Source organism: Staurois parvus, unplaced genomic scaffold (genome assembly GCF_062004578.1).
Source record: "Staurois parvus isolate SC_StPar_1 unplaced genomic scaffold, SC_StPar_1.0 ptg000913l, whole genome shotgun sequence".
NCBI lineage: Eukaryota > Metazoa > Chordata > Amphibia > Anura > Ranidae > Staurois > Staurois parvus.
Window position 1 is genome coordinate 22,752 of NW_028318709.1, and position 24,749 is coordinate 47,500.

Below are 24,749 nucleotides of genomic sequence, written 5' to 3' on the forward strand. Positions count from 1 at the left end.
CCCTATCATTCAGCAGGATTTCTGGCTCCCAGGTGTCTTTCATACAGGTAACAAGCTGAGATTAGAAGTAGTCTCTTAAAGGGAGTGCTGCTAATCTCACTGTGTTACCTGTATAAAAGACACCTGTCCACAGGAGCCATCAAACCATCAGATTCCAAACTCTCCACCATGGCAAAGACCAAAGAGCTGTCCAAGGATGTCAGGGACAAGATGGTAGACCTACACAAGGCTGCACTGGGCTACCAAACTATGGCCAAGCAGCTTGGTGAGAAGGTGACAACAGTTGGTGCAATCATTCACAAATGGAAGAAACACAAAACAAGTGTCAGTCTCCCTAGGTCTGGTGCACCATGCAAGATCTCACCTCGTGGAGTGTCAATGATCATGAGAACAGTGAGGAATCATCCCAGAACTACACGTGAGGATCTTGTCAATGATCTCCAGGCAGCTGGGACCACAGTCACCAAGAAAACAATTGGTAACACACTACGCCGACAAGGACTGAAATCCTGCAGTGCCCGCAAGGTCCCTCTGCTCAAGAAAGCCCATGTCCAGGCCCGTCTGAAGTCTGCCACTGAACATCTGTATGATGCAGAGGAGGACTGGTGGGAAGTGTTGTGGTCAGATGAGACCAAAATCCAGCTCTTTGACATCAACTCAACTCGCCGTGTTTGGAGGAGGAGGAGGAATGCTGCCTATGACCCCAAGAACACCATCCCAACTGTGAAACATGGTGGTGGAAACATTCTGCTTTGGGGGTGTTTTTTTGCTAAGGGGACAGTACAACTGCACCGCATCAAAGGGACGATGGACGGGGCAATGTACCATCAAATCTTGGGTGAGAACCTTCTTCCCTCAGCCAGGGCATTGAAAATGGGTGGTGGATGGGTGTTCCAGCATGACAATGACCCAAAACACACGGCCAAGGCAACAAAGGAGCGGCTCAAGAAGAAGCACATTAAGGTCCTGGAGTGGCCTAGCCAGTCTCCAGACCTTCATCCGATTGAAAATCTGTGGAGGGAGCTGAAAGTTCGAGTTTCCAAACGTCAGCCACCAAACCTTAATGACTTGGAGAGGATCTGCCAAGAGGAGTGGGCCAAAATCCCTCCTGAGATGTGTGCGAACCTGGGGGCCAACTCCAGGAAACGTCTGACCTCTGTGATTGCCAACAAGGGATTGGCCACCAAGTACTAAGTCATGTTTTGTGAAGGGGATCAAATCCTTCTTTCCCTCATGAACATGCAGATCCGTCATCATTTGTTAGACGCATTTCTGCTGAGTTTGTTGTTGTATTCTGTCTCTCAGTGTTACACCGAACATTCCATTGTTAGACCGATCATTTCTGTGTGAGGGGCGAACATTCCATTGTTAGACCGATCATTTCTGTGTGAGGGGCGAACGTTCCATTGTTAGACCGATCATTTCTGTGTGAGGGGCGAACGTTCCATTGTTAGACCGATCATTTCTGTGTGAGGGGCGAACATTCAACATCAGCAGGGGAGCAAATACACATTTCCTTCACTGTATGTGTGTGTGTATATATGTGTATATATATGTATGTGTGTATATATATATATATATATATATATATATATATATATATATATATATATATATATACACACACACATACACACGTGTATTTTACATAGATTTTATTAAATATTAAGTTTATTTTGTATAAGTTTTTTTTTACATTTTATAGTATTGATTGCTTTTATGATTATTAATTGAATTCTACTCCTTTATTTTACAACCGTATTTTCTTCTTTAGATTTAAAATGCCAATTTGTAATGCATTTTTTTAAATGTAATATATACTTATAATATATTCCACTATATTATTTAATATATCATTTTGTTTAATGTAGCATCTTTAGATACGGTGTAAAATGCCTATTTGTAATGAGGTATTTTTATTTGTAATTTATTTTTAACATAAAATGTATTTTATATACATTTTATTTTGTTGTAACTTATTTTGTTTGTATAAAATGCATATTTGTAACTCAGTTTATTTGTCATTAGAGTATATGTAATGCAGCAAAATATGTGCTGGGTGTCACTTATAGGTGGAGTCTTATCTGAGCTCTGCAGGTCAGGCCTTAAAAGGAAGTCCTGCTTTTTTTTTTTTTTTTTTTAATGGTTTTTAACTTAAACTGTCGTGGGGAAAAATGAATACACCCCATGGAAATTGTGGACTTTGCCTTCATTCAAACCATGGCTACTGGTAAAGGGGATCCACTTGAATAAAATTGTAAATGGCCAATTATTCAACAAAAATCAGTAGATGTTATGGTGTACTATGGAAAAATAAGTCCTAAGTTGCTGGTGTTGAACCCTTTACCAGAAATGTTTTTTTTTTTGTAGGTATTTTATACAACTGCCCCTCAGTCTCTTTCATTGCTGAACTTGAACCTCAATGGACTGGACACATGTGGGACCAGCCCGGAATGTGATCTTTCAGTCCATCTGTCAGCTCAAGACCTGGAGCTGTTCTCCTTCTGGTCCTCAACTCCCTTCCTTGAGAAGGCCCCCTGTTCCTGGGAAATGACCAGCCCCTCATGGTACATGGTCCCCTCAAGGTCTTTCCTTTCTAATGGTAATTCCTGATGCACCCGGTGTGCCAGCTGTAAATTTCCCCTACGTGGGTGTGGTCCTGGACCCCTCAGTGTCTCTTGGGCTTTCTTGCTATCTCGAAGAGCTTGTGTTCAGCCTAGTTGCCCACTCCTGACACCCTCACTGTGGGATGCTCAGGTGACTTCCTGTAAAGCGAGTCAGTTTTGTGGATCCTTGTATTCAGCATTTTCTCCAAGGGCCTAACTCCTGCAAGATCTTGTCACATAGGGCCTTCCTGGTTTTGCATCCACCTGTTGTTGGTAAGTGAGGTTGTTAAACCTAAATTGGCCCACATACCATCCATCTCCCTTGTCCATAGAACTTCCTCTTGGGATTGCCTCCTGCTGTTCTGTGTTTTCCCAACCTTTTTCAGCTCCCCTCTCTGAAGTTTCGGGTTCAATTTCTGAGCAGGCCTGCAGTCCTATCTCTGGAGACAAGGTAGTCCCTATCGTACCCATTAAGCCTCTTCAGGTGATTAAGGTGGCTTCTCCCTCCCGTACAGCAGACACGTTGCTACCTTGAGTAGCCCTATTCCCTAGACTACCATCTGTTCTTTCTGAAAAAAAACATTCCATCCAGGCCAAGGATCCTACATTGAGAAAGTTTCCTGCTTCAGAATCTACTGGAAGTCCTATCAATATTGTGGTATCTTCCCTTCAGGAGGTAAAGTGCCTGACCCCTGCACAAGATGTTCCTTAGAGCTTTAGCTGCTCTTTCACTGTCCTCCCCAAGGACATGGCCATGAAATGTTCTCTTTGCAGCCAGTAGCGTCTGCACCGAAGGGAGATGTTTGCACACTTGAGGACACCTTAGGTCCTAGGCAGCAGGCAGAGACCATCGTTGGAAGGCCCTTTTCCTCTCTGGATTGTCAGCAGGTGGGACACCCTGGTTTCCTACTGCATGTACTCTCTGCTGGAAGCAGAGTATGACCAGAGGATCTCTTGGGATCTCTTCGCGTGGAATTAGTCTGATCAGCAGGCTCCTAGAGAAGGTTGTTCCTTCTAATACTTTCCCTTGCCCTGTCCTTAGTTAGGCAGACGCTCTTAGCCTTTTAGTCAGGTTTTCTTTCCCTTGTCCCAAGGCTATTTATGCTTCATTGGACCATGGAGGAGGGGAGGGGGGCATTTTTAGAATCATGGCCGTGGTGAGGGTTAGACAGGAACTACATCATTCATTCATCTCTAGTGTCTCTTGGTGGTTCCCATCTCACCAGCCTGGGACTGTGGCTTAACTTCCTTGTAGGCCTATCCCTGTGATGATGGCTTTCTTATACCAATCTTTCTTCAATCACAATGATTTTGTCGGAGCAATCCCCTGGATTTTAGATGGCCTTCTGGGTCACTTATGCCCATGTTGGGTTGTACTCTTGCTGTACATTCCTTGATTTTTCACACTTGGCAAGATTGGTTGCTTGGAAACCTCCTTTAGTCACGTAGTTCTACCTCCACATTCCTAAGGGTTAGGGATGTCAGACCTTGGTCCTTCCCATGCAGACCAGTTGTTCTTTCCTGCCTGAACCTGTTTTTTTATTACTAGGTTCCCTTTGGGAACTGTTTGTCTAGAGATTGTGCTAGACGATCTCTAGAAGATAAGGTCCCTCGTTGTCCTCCATTGTTCCACCTGTTTTTGGGTGGTTTCCAGTTGCTGTTCCTCTCAACCGACTCAGTGTCAATATCTTCTTCCATGTGGAGTCATTTCCCTTTGGTGATGACTTTTTTTCCATTCTGGTCTCTAGAAGATAAGGTCTCTCGTTGTCCTCCATTGTTCCACCTGTTTATTGGTGGATTCCAGTTGCTCTTCCTCTCAACCGACTCAGTTTCAATATCTTCTTCCATGTGGAGTCATTTCCCTCTGGTGATGACTTTTTTTCCATTCTGGTCTCTAGAAGATAAGGTCTCTCGTTGTCCTCATTGTTCCACCCGTTTATTGGTGGATTCCAGTTGCTGTTCCTCTCAACCGACTCAGTTTCAATATCTTCTTCCATGTGGAGTCATTTCCCTCTGGTGATGACTTTTTTTCCATTCTGGTCTGGTGGACCTCTTCCTTCTGGTCGGGTTGCGTAGTTCCCATTATATGGTAGAGTGTCTCACTTCATAAATTTACAGATTTTAGATACTGGTCCTTCAAGTGGCTCTTGGGCTGCAGACAATCTCCAGTCCTCTAGTGAAGTCTGCTGGTGGTTTTTCAGCTGTGTTGTCCGCTACTCAGTTGCACGAGAAAGAAAATATTTGTACTTGGCGTATGGTCCGTTGAGGGCCACAGGTCTCACCACTCTGCATTTCAAATCAGTAGACCCTCCTTGAGGCTGATCAAGCTTATTTCAGTAGCACTTCATGTGAACCTGTCATGGAAGAACTAAGACATTGCCAATCTTCAGGGTTTGCTCTGTCACCAACCAAGCCCGCGCATCGGCAGTTCTGACTTCACTGGCTGCATGCTTCTTCCAGATCAGTACCAGACAATCGCCAAGATGTCACCACATTACATCAAATATTACATTCAGGTAAATGTTCTAGTAACTTAAAACATCTGCTCACTAGAAGTAGCTTCCCTTTAAATCACACACTGGCCGCATGCTTCCTCCTTACAGCACATGGATATCCTAACGGATCTAGGGAGCCAGAGCACGGCTCTGCCCACCAGACTCCACCTATAACTGCAATCTCACCTTCTGGTTGGGGTGACCCGGTAAAATTCTTCATCTGTGTCCCTGATCGGTTTGGTGACTCCATGCTTTGTGTGTAGTTTCAATTTCAGGAGAGATCGGACAGATTGCGAGATGGAAGAGCGCTGGTATCCCTCGCCTCCGGTGTGCGTCATATGCAGTCCACCTAGAAGTGTGCTCTACAGTAAAGTGAGTGTTCTTCTATTATGCATGACTGGTGGGAGGGGCCAGCAGGAGGTGGTACCTGTCTCAGTACTCCTCAAGAGCCCTCAGTCCTGATGCAAGCTGCGGGACGGCTCTTGGGAGGAGTTATGCAAATAAAACGCCTTGTTCGAGGTCCAGCCAAGGACAAAAAAAAACCGCCATAGAAATAATAATTGATAAATAATCACTCTTTATTAACTCTGTTACAGGAAATCCACGATTCCGAGATCCACGCGGTCAGATTTAGCCCCAATTCCAGGATGGTGGCCACCGGAGGAGCAGACCGGATGGTGAAGCTCTGGTATATCGTTGGAGGTGAATCTCTACTCTACTAAGTGGACTTTGAGGGCATAACCCTAAATTTGAATACAGTCCTGGCCCAACGTTTTGAGAAGGACACAAATATTATTTTTCACAAAGTGTTTTTAGATCTTTTTGTCAGATGTTCCTCTGGTATGTTGAAGTAGAATCACAAGCATTCCATAAGTGTCAAAGACTTTTGTTAGCGATGACATGAAATTTAGGCAAAGAATCCATATTTGCAGTGTTGACTCTTCTTTTTCAAGACCCCTGCAATTCCCCCTGGCATGCTGCCCATTAACTTCTGGACCACAACCTGACTAATGGAGGCCCCTTCTTGCATATTCAACGCTTGGAGTTTGTTAGAATTCGTGGGGTTTTTTTGTTCACCAATCTCTTGAAGATTGACCACAAGTTCTCAATGGGATTAAGGTCTGGGGAGTTTCCTGGCCATGGACCCTAAATTTCGATTCTTTGTTCCCTCAAGGCACTTAGTTTTCACTTTTACCTTGTGGCAAGGTGCTCCATCATGCTGGAAAAGGCATTGTTCCTCACCAAACTGTTCTTGGATGGTTGGGAAAAGTTGCTCTTGGAGGATGCTTTTGGACCATTCTTTATTCATGGCTGTGTGCTTATGAGTGAGCCCACTCCCTTGGCTGAGAAGCGACCCCACACATGAATGGTCTCAGGATGCTTTACTGTTGGCATGACACAGGACTGATGGTAGCACTCACTGTTTCTTCTCCAAACAATTTTTTTTCCAGATGCTCCAAACAATCGGAAAGGGGATTCATCAGACAAAATGACTTTCCCCCAGTCCTCAGCAGTCCAATCCCTGGACCTTTTGCAGAATATCAGTCTGTCCCTGAAGTTTTTCCTGGAGACAAGTGGCTTCTTTGCTGCCCTTCTTGACACCAGGCCATTGAAGTTTTTCCTGGAGACAAGTGGCTTCTTTGCTGCCCTTCTTGACACCAGGCCATCCTCCAAAAGTCTTCTCCTCACTTTGTGTGCAGATGCCCTCACACCTGCCTGCTGCCATTCCTGAGCAACCTCTGCACTGGTGGTGCCCCGATCCTGCAGCTGAGTCAACTTTAGCAGACGGTCCTGGCGCTTCCTGTAGTATCTTGGGCGCCCTGAAGCCTTCTCAACAACCGAACCTCTCTCCTTGAAGTTCTTGATGATCCCATAAATGGTTGATTTACAGTACCTTGAAAAAGTATTCATAGTCCTTGAAATGTTCCCCGTGTTGTCATGTGACAACCAGAACCATCAATGTATTTTATTGGGCTTGGATGTGATGGACCGACACAAAGTGGCACATTATTGGGAAGTGGAAGGAAAATGAGAAATGGTTTCCAATATTTGTGACCAATAAATCTGTGAAAAGTGTGGCGGCATTTGTATTCGCGCCCCCGAAGTCCATACTTTGTAGGACCCCCTGTGGCTGCAATTCCAGCTGCGAGTCTTTTTGGGGACGTCTTTCCCAGCTTTGCACATATAGAGAGGGACATGTCTGCCCGTTCTTCTTTCCAGAATCCCTCAAGCTGTCAGATTGGATGGAGAGCATCTGGGAACAGCAATTTTCAAGTCTGCCCACAGATCCTCCATTGGATTTGGGTCTGGACTGTGACTGGGCCATTCTAACACATGAAGATGCTTTGATCTGAACCATTCCATTGAAGCTCTGGCTGGATGTTTCGGGTCGTTGTCCTGCTGGAAGGGGAACCTCCGCCCCAGTCTCAAGTCTTTTGCAGACTCTAACAGGTTTTCTTCTAAGAGTGCCCTGTATTTGGTTCCATTCATTTTCCCATCAACTCTGAGCAGCTTCCCTGTCCCTTCTGAAGGAAAGCATCCCCACCACATGATGCTGCCACCACCATGTTTCACGGTGGGGATGGTGTGTTCAGAGTGATGTGCAGTGTTAGTTTTCCACCACACATAGCGTTTTGATTTTAGGCCAAAAATGTTGTTCTCCTCTGATCAGAGCCCCTTCTTCCATGTTTGCTGTGTCCCCCACATGGCTTCTCCCAAACTGCAAACGGGACTTCTTATGGCTTTCTTCCAACAATGGCTTCTTCTTGTCACTCTTCCATAAAGGCCAGATTTGTGGAGTGACGACTAATAGTTGCCCTGAGGACAGATTCTCCCACCTGAGCTGTGGTTCTCTGCAGCTCCTCCAGAGTTCCCATGGACCTCTTGGCTGCTTCTCTGATGAATGCTCCCCTTGCCCGGCCGGTCAGTTTAGGTGGACGGCCATGTCTTGGTAGGTTGGCAGTTGTGCCGTACTCCTTCCATTTTCGGATGATGGATTGAACAGTGCTCTGTGAGATGCTCAAAGTTTGGGATGTTTTTTTGTAACCTAACCCTGCTTTAAACTTCTCCACAACTTTATCCCTGACCCGTCTGGTGTGTTCCTTGGCCTTCATGATGCTGTTTGTTCACTAATGTTCTCTAACAAACCTCTGAGGGCTTCACAGAACAGCTGGATTTATACTGAGATCACATGACACACAGGGGGACTCTATTTACTAATCAGGTGACTTCTGAAGGCAATTGGTTCCACTAGATTTTAGTTAGGGGTATCAGAGTAAAGGGGGCTGAATACAAATGCCGCCACACTTTTCACAGATTTATTAGTCACAAATGTTGAAAACCATTTCTCATTTTCCTTCCACTTCACAATGATGAGCCACTTTGTGTCGGTCCACCACATCCAATCCCAATAAATACATTGATGGTTCTGGTTCCGGGAGCCCAGGGATCCAGTAACCTACTCAAACACAGAGTGCAGGAGGGGCTCCTCTGCCACTAATGAACCCAAGAGCAATGTGTATCAGGTCACTTCCAGGTTCACAGAGGTCATTCCTCGGCTACTGTGGTCAGGGAAGCGGCTAATCAAGCACTATGTGTGATTGATTAGATGCAGTGGAAGGTAAGGGAGACACTGGGGGGGTCAGATAGACCTCTGATGTCTCTGTATATGGACCTGTCTTCTGCCCAGTGCTAGCACATGTGATGAATTGTTTCTCTGAATGTGAAGGAAGATGAGAAGCCTCATTTTGAATTTAATTTTATCTTCTTCATACAGGTCAGCTTCAGATGCACCAAACCCTGCAGGGGAGCAATGGAGGAATCACTAGTATAGAGTTCGATCCCTCGGTATGTGTCCATAATAATGGTTTGTTGTCTGTACGTTAGAGTGTAAGCTCCTCTGTACAGAGACTGATGTGACTGTGGGGGAGGGGACATTAGAGTGTAAGCTCCTCTGTACAGAGACTGATGTGACTGTGGGGGAGGGGACATTAGAGCGTAAGCTCCTCTGGTACGGAGACTGATGTGACTGTGGGGGAGGGGACATTAGAGCGTAAGCTCCTCTGTACAGAGAATTTGACTGTGGGGGAGGGGACATGAGAGTGTAAGCTCCTCTGGTACAGAGACTGATGGGACTGCGGGGGAGGGGACATTAGAGCGTAAGCTCCTCTGGTACGGAGACTGATGTGACTGTGGGGGAGGGGACATTAGAGCGTAAGCTCCTCTGTACAGAGAATTTGACTGTGGGGGAGGGGACATGAGAGTGTAAGCTCCTCTGGTACAGAGACTGATGGGACTGCGGGGGAGGGGACATTAGAGCGTAAGCTCCTCTGGTACGGAGACTGATGTGACTGTGGGGGAGGGGACATTAGAGCGTAAGCTCCTCTGTACAGAGAATTTGACTGTGGGGGAGGGGACATGAGAGTGTAAGCTCCTCTGGTACAGAGACTGATGGGACTGTGGGGGAGGGGACATTAGAGTGTAAGCTCCTCTGGTACTGTGACTGTGGGGGAGGGGACATAAGAGTGTAAGATCCTCTGGTGCAGAGACTGATGTGACTGTGCGGGAGGGGACATGAGAGTGTTAGCTCCTCTGGTACAGAGACTGATGTGACTGTGGGGGAGGGGACATTAGAGTGTAAGCTCCTCTGGTACAGAGACTGACGTGACTGTGGGGGAGGGGACATTAGAGTGTAAGCTCCTCTGTACAGAGACTGATGGGACCGGCTCAGTGTCCTCTGTACAGCGCTGCGGTATATGTCAGAGCTTTATAAATGTATACAATTATTATTATCATTAATTTCTGGAACAATCCTATCCTTGTGTGTATGGGCAGAATGTGTTTTATGACATCATACAGAGAATTGATTGATCTGATTATTGATGATTGAACAGATACAATGTGTGTGATGTCATCTCATTATGTGGTTCATCTGATGATACGCTGTGCTGTTCTCCAGGGTCTGCAGCTCCTGGCAGCATCATTCAATGGGTCAGCTCATCTCTGGAAACTGGACGGTAGATCCAAGGTAACGTTCGCTCTTCCTGATGTCATCTGTACCGGGCTAGTAAATGGGCCCTAGACATCTTCCCCTGAATTTGAGTCCGCTTCTCTGGTTCCTCTCTCCCTCCTAATCAACATAATTATTATTATTTTTTTTTTCTTCAAATAAATCCTTTTCCATTTTCATGACATACCTTATTTTAGATCTGGTGATGTCGTCACTGGGTCTCTGCGCTTCTCTATGCAATGCAGGCAGGTCATGGTTTTGTCGGAGGGGCTGGCAGGGTGCTGTACTCTACTCCCTTTCACAAGGAGAATGTTGTGTCTTGAATTGTATGTCTTTTTGAAAATTTATCTGTCGCAGACCTTCATGCATACATGTGACTTTCTTTCCTGTGCCTCCTCCCTTCTACACAATTGGATTTTCTTTTTTAACAATAATTCTTTAACATTTTAATGTTTCACTTTTACTTTCTGCATCCTGGCCTAGGTGAGAAGGATGTACCCAGCACGATATCTGCACATATCTCTATAGACCTTCTAGTAGGCAGTTCTGAGTGGGTGGATCCTCAATAGACCTTGTAGTAGGTGGTTTTGAGTGGGTGGAGCCTCAATAGACCTTGTAGTAGGCAGTTCTGAGTGTGTGGAGCCTCAATAGACCTTGTAGTAGGCAATTCTGAGTGGGTGGAGCCTCAATAGACCTTGTAGTGGGTGGAGCCTCAATAGACCTTGTAGTAGGTGGTTTTGAGTGTGTTGAGCCTCAATAGACCTTGTAGTAGGCAGTTCTGAGTGGATGGAGCCTCAGTAGACCTTGTAGTATGCAGTTCTGAGTGTGTTGAGCCTCAATAGACCTTGTAGTAGGCAGTTCTGAGTGTGTGGAGCCCCAATAGACCTTGTAGTAGGCAGTTCTAAGTGTGTGGAGCCTCAATAGACCTTGTAGTTGGCAATTCTGAGTGGGTGGAGCCTCAATAGACCTTGTAGTAGGTGGTTTTGAGTGTGTGGAGCCTCAATAGACCTTGTAGTTGGCAGTTCTGAGTGGGTAGAGCCCTCAATAGACCTTTCACTTTTACGTTCTGCATCCTGGCCTAGGTGAGAAGGATGTACCCAGCACGATATCTGCACATATCTCTATAGACCTTGTAGTAGATCCCTATGGGTGGATCCTCTATAGACCATGTAGTAGGTGGTTTTGAGTGTGTGGAGCCTCCGTAGACCTTGTAGTAGGCGGTTCTGAGTGGGTGGAGCCTCAGACCTTGTAGTACGCAGTTCTGAGTGTGTGGAGCCTCAATAGACCTTGTAGTAGGCAGTTCTGAGTGTGTGGAGCCTCAATAGACCTTGTAGTAGGCAGTTCTGAGTGGGTGGAGCCTCAATAGACCTTGTAGTAGGCAGTTCTGAGTGGGTGGAGCCTCAATAGACCTTGTAGTAGGCAGTTCTGAGTGGGTGGAGCCTCAATAGACCTTGTAGTAGGCAGTTCTGAGTGGGTGGAGCCTCAATAGACCTTGTAGTTGGCAGTTCTGAGTGGGTGGAGCCCTCAATAGACCTTTCACTTTTACGTTCTGCATCCTGGCCTAGGTGAGAAGGATGTACCCAGCACGATATCTGCACATATCTCTATAGACCTTCTAGTAGTCAGCTCTGAGTGGGTGGAGCCCTCAATAGACCTTGTAGTAGGCAGTTCTGAGTGTCTGGAGCCTCAATAGACCTTGTAGTAGGCAGTTCTGAGTGAGTGGAGCCTCAATAGACCTTGTAGTAGGCAGTTCTGAGTGGGCAGAGCCTCTGTAAACCTTGTAGTAGGCAGTTCTTAGCGAGTGGAGCCTCTATAGACCTTGTAGTAGGCAGTTCTGCGTGGGCAGAGCCTCTGCAAACCTTGTAATAGGCAGTTCTTAGCGAGTGGAGCCTCTATAGACCTTGCAATAGGAAGTTCTGAGTGGGCAGAGCCTCTGCAAACCTTGTAATAGGCGGTTCTTAGCAAGTGGAGCCTCTATAAACCTTGTAATAGGCAGTTCTTTCTAGGTGGAGGCTTTTTAGACATTGCAGTAGGTTGTTCTGAGTCAGCAGGGCCTCTATAGACCTTGTAGTATGCAGGTCTGAGTGGGTGGAGCCTCTATAAACCTTGTAATGGGCAGTTCTTACTGGGTGGAGGCTTTTTAGACATTGCAGTAGGTTGTTCTGAGTCAGCAGGGCCTCTATAGACCTTGTAGTATGCAGGTCTGAGTGTGTGGAGCCTCTATAGACCTTGCAGTAGTAGTCATGCACAGAAAGCCTTTTTTGCTGGTGTTATGAACAATTCACCTACTCACCTAAGCAGCGAGTCCAATGTTGTCCTGTTTTCTGCCACACCGCTCTCACACACTGGGCCCTCCAGCTTCATTGGTGATATGGGTACCTGGCTTGCCTCTTCCTGGTTAAGGCATTCTATCCCCTGATGACCCACCATTGGGTCCACTCTCCTCCCACTGCTGTATGAATCTTGAAGCTAAATAAGTCCTACTTACCATCTCCTGACAAATATTGGTTGACCCCGACAACCATTGCCACTTAGATGATGCCCTCTCTGCCCTCAAGTCTACTAGGATATGCACTTCAAATATCTCAAGGAGCTTCAGAGCAGAGGAGAGGTAATGCTCTCCTAGGTGAGACTGGTGGCCCAGCTTTGCAAAGATGGGTTCTAAATGGGGCTTATCCAGCAAATTCTTATAGAGAAAAGGCACAAATCCTCTTTATTGAGTAGCGCCATTTTTAATTTTCAGGAAACTCTGACCGGACACACCGGCAAAGTGACAGCGGCCAAGTTTAAGATGTCAGTGAACCGCGCGGTTACCTGCAGCATGGACCGGACCATCCGGGAGTGGGACCTGCAGAAAGCAGCCTGTGAGTCAAAGCTGTGACCTAACCATACATCATAAATCTGTTTAGGAAGAGAAGTAAAAATGTCCTATCGGCCTATTGCCTGCGGAGACCTGTGATTGGGACGCCAGTAAATGATACAGATTATTTGGGTTTAGGATTTGTAATTGGGTAAATCTTTGTTGGGCAACACATCCTCCCGAAATGACTATCCTTCTCCCACAAATCTGACTGCAAAATTTTCAAACTGAACCCTTCTAGATGTCACCAGCAGAAGCAGTGGCGATGTAATGGACATGTATGGATAATGCCCTTATTACTGAAGATTGCTGTTAAATGCTCTATAGTGAACCATTCCCTTGGCTGACTGGGTGCAAGCGCCAAGTAGATGCTTCTCTTCACCCCAAACTGTTAGGGCCAACCCTTGTAAAAATATAATATTCCAGGACAACTGCAAAGAGGCCCACCTTGGATGCGTTTCACCCAGAAATTATACCCACTTTGGGTGAAACCCATCAGAGGAGAAGGTCCCAGGTAGGACTGTTTGCAGTTGTCCTGGAATAATAAAGTTGGACTTTATGGAGATTGCCCTTCTTGGCCCAGCAGTGAGGGTTGCTTAGATTCCTAATGGCCTGTCCTTGGATCACTGACAAGCTGTCTCCATGAAGGTTCAGGTTAAAATGTGATATCGGAACAAGACGTGAGGGGAAATCTCTATGATGTGAGGCCAACGCAATAAAAATTGTTACTCAGTATCTGTGGTACACCAGGAAAGGTTGGATTCTCAGTCATGTGTTTTTTTTCTGTCCCTGTTGGGAAGATTTTGCATTACTCCATGCCCCAGTAACACCCCATGGTCCCATGACACACAGGTAGGCATAGGGTCACCAAAGAAGGCAGAATCCCAGTGGGCAGAAGTTATAACATTTTGGCTAAACGTGGGCTTCAGTATGGTATTCCAGCCATGATTTTTTACTTTGTGTTGGATAGAGAAGGGTTCGGTAGACCCTCTGTTGAGTTTTATTGGAGTCTGTAACCGCAGGGAGGCAACCTCCCCTCACTTCTTGCTCTGGAGACCAATATTTCACCTGAAAGACCCCATTTAGTTGACTCCAGGCCCACAATAGGAGTTGTCTTGTGGCTTGTCTGCACCCCATGACATCAGGCTAGCTTTCATGGCTTTTGAGTGGCGTTAGATTTAATGGGAGAAGCATATGATGGGGCACATTGCTGCTGCTTAGGGGACTTGATGGAGATTGCCCTTCTTGGCCAAGCAGTGAGAGCTGCTGAGATTCCTAATGGCCTGTCCTTGGATCACTGACAAACTGTCTCCATGAAGGTTCAGATTAAAATGTGTTATCGGGACAGGACGTGAGGGGAAATCTCTATGATGTGAGGCCAACACAATAAAAATTGTTATTCAGTATCTATGGTAGACCAGGAAAGGTTGGATTCTCAGTCATGTGTTTTTTTTGTTTTTTTTTTCTGTCCCTGTTGGGAAGATTTTGCATTACTCCATTCCCCAGTAGCACCCCATGGCACCATGACACACAGGTAGGCATAGGGTCACCAAAGAAGGCAGAATCCCGGTGGGCAGAAGTTATAACGTTTTGGTTAAACGTGGGCTTCAGTATGGTATTCCAGCCATGATTTTTAACTTTGTGTTGGATTGAGAAGGGTTCGGTAGACCCTCTGTTGAGTTTTATTGGAGTCTATGACCGCAGCAAGGCCATCTCCCCTCACTTCTTGCTCTGGAGACCAATATTTCACCTGAAAGACCCCATTTAGTTGACTCCAGGCCCACAATAGGAGTTGTCTTGTGGCTTGTCTGCACCCCATGACATCAGGCTAGCTTTCATGGCTTTTGATTGGCTTTAGATTTAATGGGAAATACATATGATGGGGCACATTGCTGGTGCTCAGGGGAGTATCAGTGCGAAATAAAGGCAATGGAGACCTTGAGGACCATGGACACCTCCATGTAATCTATTCCTTGGATTTTACACAGCAGAGGGACTACGGTCTCTTATAACATGACTCTGGGCTGTGCAACCTCCCTCTCTTGTTCTCCTGTGTGTTGTTGAGTCTTCAGAGACATTGTATCCATTTTTAGTTTTAATAAACTACATGTGTGTCCTATAACCAGATAGAGAGGTTTTATTCGTCAATTTAATGTATCATATTTCTGCTTTGATTGTAGCCAGCCATAGTGGAGAGTAAATGGTAAGATGGAACGTTTTCTTGCTGATCTCATTCATATTTAATCATTAGAGCTACTTAGAGCAGGGTTTGCTCTGCTCGTGGGCCCATGCGATCTGTGTGTTGCGATAATGCAGTTGCGATCAATGCAATGCGCTACTCTGTGCTAAAGAGACCCTGTCGCCAACTTTCCATTATTTTTTATTCTTTCCAGAATTTTTTATTCACTTGCGATGTCTCCTGAACTAGGAAATTAAACTCCCTCCCTCCTCTTCTGGGAGTGTCTAATTACTGACTGTGCTGGCCCAGCTCCTCTGCCCCTCCCCTCACCTGTCCTCAATATGAAGCTTTGATTGGGTCCTCAGAGCTCATGGTTCTAGTTTTACAGCAGCACAAAGCAGTGCATGGGCCCCTAGAGCTCATGGTTCTTGTGTTACGGAATTACAAAGCTATGAATGGACCCTCAAAGCTCATGTTTCTTGTATTATGGAAAAACCAAGTTGTGATTGGGCCCTCAGAGCTCATGGTTCTGGTGTTATGGCAGCACAAAGCTGTGAATGGGTTCTTAGAGCTCATGGTTCTTTTGTTATGGCAACATAAAGCTGTGAATGGGCCCTCACAGCTCATGATTCTTGTGTTACGGCAACACGAAGCTGTGAATGAGCCCTCAGAGCTCATGGTTCTTGTGTTACGGCAACACGAAGCTATGAATGGGCCCTCAGAGCTCATGGTTCTTGTGTTACGGCAACACGAAGCTGTGAATGGGCCCTCAGAGCTCATGGTTCTTGTGTTACGGCAACACGAAGCTGTGAATGGGCCCTCAGAGCTCATGGTTCTTTTGTTACGGGAACACGAAGCTGTGAATGGGCCCTCACAGCTCATGGTTCTTGTGTTACGGCAACACAAAGCTGTAAATGGGCCCTCAGAGCTCATGGTTCTTGTGTTAAGGCAACACAAAGCTGTGAATGAGCCCTCAGAGCTCATGGTTCTTGTTTTACAGCAACACGAAGCTGTGAATGGGCCCTCACAGCTCATGGTTCTTGTGTTACGGCAACACAAAGCTGTGAATGGGCCCTCAGAGCTCATGGTTCTTGTGTTGCGGCAATACAAAGCTGTGAATGGGCCCTCAGAGCTCATGGTTCTTGTGTTACAGCAATACGAAGCTGTGAATGAGCCCTCAGAGCTCAAGGTTCTTGTGCTGCAGCAACACAAAGCTGTGAACGGGCCCTCAGCTTTCACAGATCCATGCTATCCTGTTCCCGATACAATGTCTGACCTTTTCCTTTTGCACTCTCCACCTCATCCCCTCAGGTATCCGGCATATTCCAGTCTCCTCGTATTGCAGTGACGTTGTTTGTTCCGATATGTACACAATCAGTGGTCATCACGACAAGAAGATACGGTTCTGGGACAGCAGGTACCCAATCAGTGAAAGGTGTCACTGAGGCCAAATGATTTTCATAGTGTTGGATAGAATGGTGTTGGGTTTAGGTTTCTCTTGTTCTTTGTGTCACCTGGACAGGAGGCGAGGGGTAGTCTCCCCAAAGGGGGCACAAGAAAATGTGACATTGGTGTGGATGCTGGAGGTTCTGCTCATGGTGGGACTGTAGGTCTATTGGTGAAAAGTGTAAGGAAAGGTCTCAGATGTTTCTGATCATTATAATTCTTCTTAATTTGAAAATGTCAATACAGAATTTGTCCAACTGGTTTCGGGTTTAGACCCCTTCAGAAATAACGACTTGGAACTGTAGCTCAGTGCCTGGTTGGTTATGAAGCCTGAGTGAGATGCCTTGGATAAAGGTTTTTTTACACCTCCAAGCAAAGCGAGCACAAGCTCAACTTGTGGGGTTCCTTGGCATAAGACATGTGGGGCCTGAGCTCCACACAGTACTACCCACCAGAATCATCCTCCTACTACTGAAAAACTATGAGATACCAGACTTGACTGCACCTACTGTACTTACCCAGCTATAGGACCTCCTAAGAGAAACTACTCAGACTCTGGGCAAGCTGGAGCACTTTAGGTGGAAAGACCAAGATGGTGATATCAACCATACTGCTGATTTGTGGCCTCCAATGGAACACGCTGATACCACGCTAGCCCCTACTGTACCTTTGGCAGATAGCAGTGCTAGAATTCTAGAAGCTATTTTGACTGGTCAAGCTAGCCTGACTACAAAAAATGAGAAGGTGTAGCGTGACATGTTTTTGCTGTGTTAGGACCTCCAGAATCTCCATCACCCTGTCTGAGGTCAAGTCTTGTGCCAGTGACCAGCGGCTGGCAATGCCAGACAGACCCTACAGAAAGTTGACCTACTTACAGAAATCCAATGACCAAGCGACTGTTGTAGCATCCAAATGGTGGCCCTGCTAGAGAAGACCGAGGGCACCAATCCTCAGCTTTCTGTGGTGATGCTACCTTACCCAACCCTGTGAAAGAAAGACGTTCTGTTTGGCATTCATCCTTGAAAGATCTTACAGGATATCTCAGAAAGGTCCTCCCTCCTGGGACACCCCCCAGGATATTTATTGTGAAGTTGCTAAACTACAGGACGGCAATGCAGCCCTACAAGTAGCCCAGGAGAGACCTTGGAGAACACTTTGATCTCTGGTTATCCAGACTTCTCCTTGGAAATCCAGTGCCAATACTCCATGTTCCAAACACCATAACCAACCACCGTTCCAAGCCTCCAACCACCGAAGAGGGGGAGTCTTACCCCAAAAAGCATTTGTTTAAATTTCGTAAACCTGTTTCCAAATAAACGAGGTTTATGCTGATCCGAGGCCTTTGAGACCATTCTTCTTGGTGCTTCTCTCTCACTGCGACCACAAGCAATATGAACCATTCGCCGCTCTCACCCCTCCCATACTGGGATTATTGCTGTCTGTACCCCCTTCCTATCCAGGTGACACCACAGGAAATGAGAAAATTAGGGGTTTTCTGGCACAGCTGTCCTAGCTCGGTGACACAGGGTTAGCAAAGAAACCAAGTAGTTAGAAGCAGAACAGCAATGGCAACCCTCTGTATTTTCATCATGACAGAAACTATAATGGATTTTGGTAAATTTTTTTTTAACTTTCTTTTTACCTTTTTCACTGTTTTTATTGAATTCATATAGTGTTGACCTGTAATAAAGAAATATATATAGATTAAAGGGGGAAGGGGAGAGGAGATTAAAGGGGGAAGGGGAGAGGAGAATTATGGAGGAGAACATTTTAAGAGGGGGAAACAGAAGAGGGAAAGAGACTGGAGGAATGGAGCAGGGAAGGGGAAGAAATTGATGGAGGGGAACAGGGGAGGAGAAGAGATTGGGGGATGGAGGGAGGGAGGGGAGGGGAAGAGATTGATGGAGGGGAACGGGAGGAGAAGAGATTGGGGGATGGAGGGAGGGGAAGAGATTGATGGAGGGGAACAGGGGAGGAGAAGAGATTTGGCGAGGGAGAGGAGGGAGGGAGGGGAGGGGAGGGGAAGAGGTTAATGGAGGGGAACGGGAGGAGAAGAGATTGGGGGAGGAAGGGGAGGGGAAGAGATTGATGGAGGGGAACAGGGGAGGAGAAGAGATTGGGGGAGGGAGGGAGGGGAAGAGATTGATGGAGGGGAACAGGGGAGGAGAAGAGATTGGGGGAGGGAGGGAGGGGAAGAGATTGATGGAGGGGAACAGGGGAGGAGAAGAGATTGGGGGAGGGAGGGAGGGGAAGAGATCGATGGAGGGGAACAGGGGAGGAGAAGAGATTGGGCGATGGAGGGAGGGGAAGAGATTGATGGAGGGGAACAGGGGAGGAGAAGAGATTGGGGGAGGGAGTGGAAGAGATTGATGGAGGGGAACAGGGGAGGAGAAGAGATTGATGGAGGGGTGCAGGGGAGGTAAAAAGAATGGAGGAGGGGAACGGAATATAAGGGGACTAAAGGAGGAGAGGTGGCTAGAGAAAGGAAGCAGAGGAGGAAAAAAGGGAAGTGATTAGAGGAGGGAAATGTGGGGTGGGGGGAGATTGGAGGAGGGGAGTAGGGGAGGAGAAGAGATTGGAGGAGGGAGGTAGGGGGAAGAGATTTGTGGGAAGGGGAACAGGGGAGGTAAAGAAAATGGGGGAGTGGAATGGAAAAAAAGGGGAGTAATGGAGGAGAGGTGGCTAGAGGAAGGCAAGCAGAGGAAGCAAAGAGGGAAGAGGAAGAGATAGGGGGAGGGAGGTAGGGGAGGGGCAGAGATTAGGGGGAGGGAGGTAGGGGAGGGGCAGAGATTAGGGGGAGGGAGGTAGGGGAGGGGCAGAGATTAGGGGGAGGGAGGTAGGGGAGGGGCAGAGATTAGGGGGAGGGAGGTAGGGGAGGGGCAGAGATTAATGGGAAGGGAGGTAGGGGAGGGGCAGAGATTAGGGGGAGGGAGGTAGGGGAGGGGACGACATTAGGGGGAGGGAGGTAGGGGGAGGGGACGAGATTGGAGGGGGGGGGAGGTAAAAAGAATGGGGGGAGGGGGGGTGGAAAAAGAAGGTACTAAAGGAGGAGAGGTGGCTAGAGGAAGCAAAAAGGAAGGAGAGATTGGGGGAGGGAAAGAGAATGGGGGAGGAGAATGAAAAGGAAGGGGACTAAAGGAGAGGTGGCTAGAGGAAGGCTCTTGATTTTTGTGTTTTTTTAATGGTTGCACTGGATGGACTTTTGTCTTTTTTCAGCCAGACTAACTATGGAACTATGTAAGCTGAAAAAGGGGAAGAAACTGGGGGAGGGGAGTTAAATAGGAGGGGAGCAGAGGGAGGAGACTGGCAGAGGGTAGCAGGGAAAGAGAAGAGGTGATAGAAAGGGAGCAGGGGAGGTCAGAGATTGAGGTAGGGGATTGGAGGAGAAAGGGGGAGGAGACTGAAGGAGGAGAGCACTGGAAGGGAGAAGACTGCACATATAGGGAGAAGTGAAGGAGGGGGAGGGATTGGACTTGGGGGGGTTAGAGAAGACTGGTTGAGGGGAGGAGACTAGAGAGGGGAGCAGGAAACTGGAGGAGCGAGGGAGAGCATGTATGGGGGAGTGAACTGGAAGAGGGGTGAGAGAAGGGGTGGAGGAGGGGAGGGAACCCGAAGGTCAGGTGATATGAGGAAGGGAGGGGTATGGAGGAGTGGAGAAGTGTGGGGGAGGGGTAACCTGCAGACTCTGAAAGTTCTCGTCCTTCCCCTGTACAGATCGGAGAACTGTGTCCGGGAGGTGACCCTGGAGGAGAAGATCACCTCTCTCAGCATTGGCCAGGACCAGACACAACTGCTCAGCTGTTCCCGCGATGACGCTCTCAGTCTGATCGATCTGCGGCGCGGGGAAATCCTGCAAGCCTTCCGGTACAGTGAAAGGGCGCCTGTCCTGATTCGTGGAGGAAATACATTTCGAGGCTTTTCAGGAGGAGGAAGGGAACAGCGGCTCCCGTATCTTTCCACTGATTGGCCCACTATGGTGGGATTCGCACAACAGGCAAACTTGGGTCGTTCTTAAAGTGTGTCTACATTCAGTGTTGTCACCCTGGGAAAGGGCTACAGAACCCCCCACCCCCTCCTCCATATCTTCATAACACAGAGGGGGAGGTGCTCTGTAGTTCTTAGGGATAGCTTGGAACAGTGCAACTGATAACAGTGCGATTTCTAGCTGCATCAACAGGGATTTTGTTTTTGCAAGTAAATAATTCCAACAGCTGGCGTATAAGAGGAAAAGATGCACAAGGAGCCAATCAGTTTGTGTGCTGACAAGAAGCATGCTGATAGGAGGAGAGAGCAGAGTGACAGAGAGATGAGCTGATCACTGTGCTGTGTCTCCTTTCACTGTCCAGATCTAGGTTGGGGGCTGGTCCGGGATGACTTGGGCTCAGAAGTAGTAGATTGAATCCGTTCATGTTGTGTGTAAAGAGCATGCTGATAGGAGGAGGAAGCAGAGTGACATAGAGATGAGCTGATCACTGGGCTGCTTCTCCCTTCACTGTCCAGATCTAGGTTGGGGGTTGCTCACTCCTCCTATCAGCATGCTCTTTGCACATAACATGAACTGATTCAACCTACTACATCTGAGCTGATGTCATCCTGGACCAACCCCAACCTAGATCTGGACAGTGAAAGGAGAGTAGTGATGAGCTCATCTCTCTGTCACTGTGCTCTCTCCTCCTATCAGCATGCTCATTGCACATAACAGGAACTGATTCAACTTGCTTCTTCTGAGCCCAAGTCATCCCGGACCAGCCCCCAACCTAGATCTGAGCAGTGAAAGGAGAAGCGGCAAAGTGATGAGCTCATCTCTGTCACTCTGCTCTCTCTTCCTATCAGCATGTTAAAATGAACTGATTCAGAGTGACAGAGAGATGAGCTGATCACTGTGCTGCTTCTCCTTTCACTGTCCAGATCTAGGTTGGGGGCTGGTCCGGGATGACTTTGGCTCAGAAGAAGCAAGTTGAATCAGTTCCTGTTATGTGCAATGAGCATGCTGATAGGAGGAGAGAGCACAGTGACAGAGAAATGAGCTCATCACTACTCTCCTTTCACTGTCCAGATCTAGGTTGGGGGCTGGTCCGGGATGACTTGAGCTCAGAAGTAGAAGATTGAATCAGTTCATGTTATGTGTAAAGAACATGCTGATAGGAGGAGCAAGCAGAGTGACAGATGAGCTAATCACTGCGCTGCGTCTCCTTTCACTGTCCAGATCTAGGTTGGGGGTTGGTCCGGGATGACATGGGCTCAGAAGGAGTAGATTTAATCAGTTCATGTTATGTACAACGAGCATGCTGATGGGGAGTGACAGAGAGATGAGCTCATCACCGTGCTGCTTCTCCTTTCACTGCCCAGGTCTAGGTTGGGGGCTGGTCCGGGATGACATGGGCTCATGTTATGTACAACGAGCATGCTGATGGGGAGTGACAGAGAGATGAGCTCATCACCGTGCTGCTTCTCCTTTCACTGCTCAGGTCTAGGTTGGGGGCTGGTCCGGGATGACATGGGCTCATGTTATGTACAACGAGCATGCTCATGGGGAGTGACAGAGAGATGAGCTCATCACCGTGCTGCTTCTCCTTTCACTGCTCAGGTCTAGGTTGGGGGCTGGTCCGGGATGCTTCTCTCGTCACTGTCCAGTCACAGGGGAGGGGGTGGGGTCTAGGACAGCCCGGGATTCTGGCTATCAGACTCCTAGCAGCCAAAAAAAAAAAAAATCCTGAGGGAAAAAATCTCGACGTTGGCTGCAAAAACTTGTTATTTTTTATCTTCATTTTATCTGACTGACATTTTCTGCGTTTCCTTTTTGTAGAGCTGACGGGTTCAAATGCGGCTGCGACTGGACCAAAGCGGTATTAAGGTATAACCAACTCTGAAATCTAGCAATCAACATATACATTGTATCAATTCCTTTTGTTTTCATATCCAATCATTTATGTACAGTATGTCTCCACATTTTACAGGCGGGCCAAGTTGTCCAGCAAAAATTATTTATGACTTTACATTTATATGCGGGCCAAATGCCGGCACTAATGTAACTGTAACCCCCCCCCCTCCTCCTCCTCCCCGCCACCAATGTGTGGCATACGGCAGTGGCAGTTATAACTTGTGTATATATTACCATAAGTAATACTCCTGCCAGAAAAATGTTCATTGAATTCATTTCTTCACTTAAAGGGGAACTTCGCTATGGAGTTCCCCTTTAAGTGTCTCAAAGCCCCCTTTGGGCGGAACGACCCTTAAATGGCTAGGCTGCAGGATTGGACTCCTTCACGTTCTCTGATCTCCTCGGATCACACGTGTACAACGCTGTCTATCCCGCGCTTACATACCTAACACACCGCCGGATTAATTCCTCTCCGTCCCTAATCCGATTATCTCCCGGCCCATGGACAGCTGATATGTGAGCGTCGCCATCCCTCCCATAAAGCCTCTAAGCGCTGAGCGTGAGGTGTCTGCTCAACCCGGGTTCAGAGTTTTCTAATGTATATGTGTAAGGGACAAGTCTACTTTTTGTGCAAAAAAATATTATAATTATAAAATTCTAATGATCTATTTTATAAAATGATATATATGTATAAAATTGTTACAATTGTTTTTTTTTTATCTTTTTGTAAGATGATATCACCAAAAGAAAGCAAAGTCTATCTTAAAACAAAACAAGAAAAAAAACCCAATAAATGAAACAAACAAAATAAGTTATCTTTATATAAATATATATATATATATATATATATATATATATATATAATTCAATACTTTTTATCTATCCAGGGATAGATAAAAGTTGCTAACAGTTTTTTTTTTTCTTTTTTTTTTCAGTTTTGTGACATTTTCTATGGATGACGTTAAAAATAAAATGTTTGAGAGGAAAAAAAATAAAATTTTATATATATATACACACCCTACATTACCAGAAGTATTGGTATGTATTGTGTGTATGTATATATATGTGTGTGTGTGTGTGTGTGTGAGAGAGAGATATATATATATATATATATATATATATATATACATATGCACAGACGTACCTCGGTTTACGAATGTAATTCATTTTGTGGAACTTTTGGTATTGCAAAACGTGGTTTCCCATAGGAATGTATTGAAGACCAATTAACCACTTGCCTACCAGGCACTTATACCCCCTTCCTTACCAGGCCAATTTTCAGCTTTCAGCGCTGCCGCACTTTGATTGACAATTGCGCGGTCATGCAACATTGTACCCATATGAAATTTTGATCATTTTTTTCTCACAAATAGAGCTTTCTTTTGGTGGTATTTAATCACCACTGGGCGCTTTACTTTTTGCGCTATAAATTAAAAAAAAGTGCAAAAAATTTGAAAAAAAAAAAAAAGTTTATTTGTTTCTTTTATAAAATTTTTCAAACAGGTATTTTTTCTCCTTCACTGATTTGCGTTGATGAGGCAACACTGATGGGCACTGATAGGCGGCACTGATGGGCACTGATAGGCAGCACTAAAGGGCACTGATAGGCAGTACTAATGAGGTGGCACGGATAGGCGGCACTGATATGCAGCACTGATAGGCGGCACTGATAGGTGACACTGATGATGGGTACTGATAGACGGCACTGACTGGCATCACTTCTGGGCACTGACTGGCGGCACTGACTGGCACAACCCCTGGGCACTGACTGGTGGCACTGACTGGCAGCACTGGTGGGCAGCACTGGTGGGTGGCACTGGTGGGCAGCACTGGTGGGTGGGCACAGGTGGGTGGCACTGGTGGGCACAGGTGGGTGGCACTGGTGGGTGGGCACAGGTGGGTGGCACTGGTGGGCACAGGTGGGTGGCACTGCTGGGCACAGGTGGGTGGCACTGCTGGGCACAGGTAGGTGGCACTGCTGGGCACAGGTGGGGGCACTGCTGGGCACAGGTGGGGGCACTGCTGGGCACAGGTGGGGGCACTGCTGGGAACGGGTGGGCGGGGCTAGTGGGCGCACTGCTGGGCGGAACTTGCGGGTGTCACTGCTGGGCACCGATCATCAGGGCACTGATCATCAGTGCCCTGATGATCGGTGCCGATCCCCGCTCTGACAACTGCCGGTTCTCGGCAGTACTTTCCTCACGATCTGACAGCGTGAGGAAAGTGCAGCCGAGAACCGGCACTTGCATTTCCCTGTGATCAGCGTGTCATTGG

The 24,749-nt window shown here is 47.0% G+C and overlaps 1 protein-coding gene across 1 annotated transcript in view; it reads left to right on the forward strand.

The window, feature by feature from the left end:
- Positions 1-24,749, forward strand: part of LOC149442086 (protein Atg16l2-like) — a 69,251-nt gene that overhangs the window by 22,583 nt on the left and 21,919 nt on the right. Inside the window, exons 11-18 of the mRNA XM_089656536.1 lie at positions 5,365-5,473; positions 5,698-5,803; positions 8,877-8,947; positions 10,059-10,127; positions 12,853-12,973; positions 16,460-16,565; positions 20,309-20,458; positions 22,401-22,448. Coding sequence (XP_089512662.1) covers positions 5,365-5,473; positions 5,698-5,803; positions 8,877-8,947; positions 10,059-10,127; positions 12,853-12,973; positions 16,460-16,565; positions 20,309-20,458; positions 22,401-22,448 — 780 coding nt within the window. The remainder of the gene's footprint in view (positions 1-5,364; positions 5,474-5,697; positions 5,804-8,876; positions 8,948-10,058; positions 10,128-12,852; positions 12,974-16,459; positions 16,566-20,308; positions 20,459-22,400; positions 22,449-24,749) is intronic.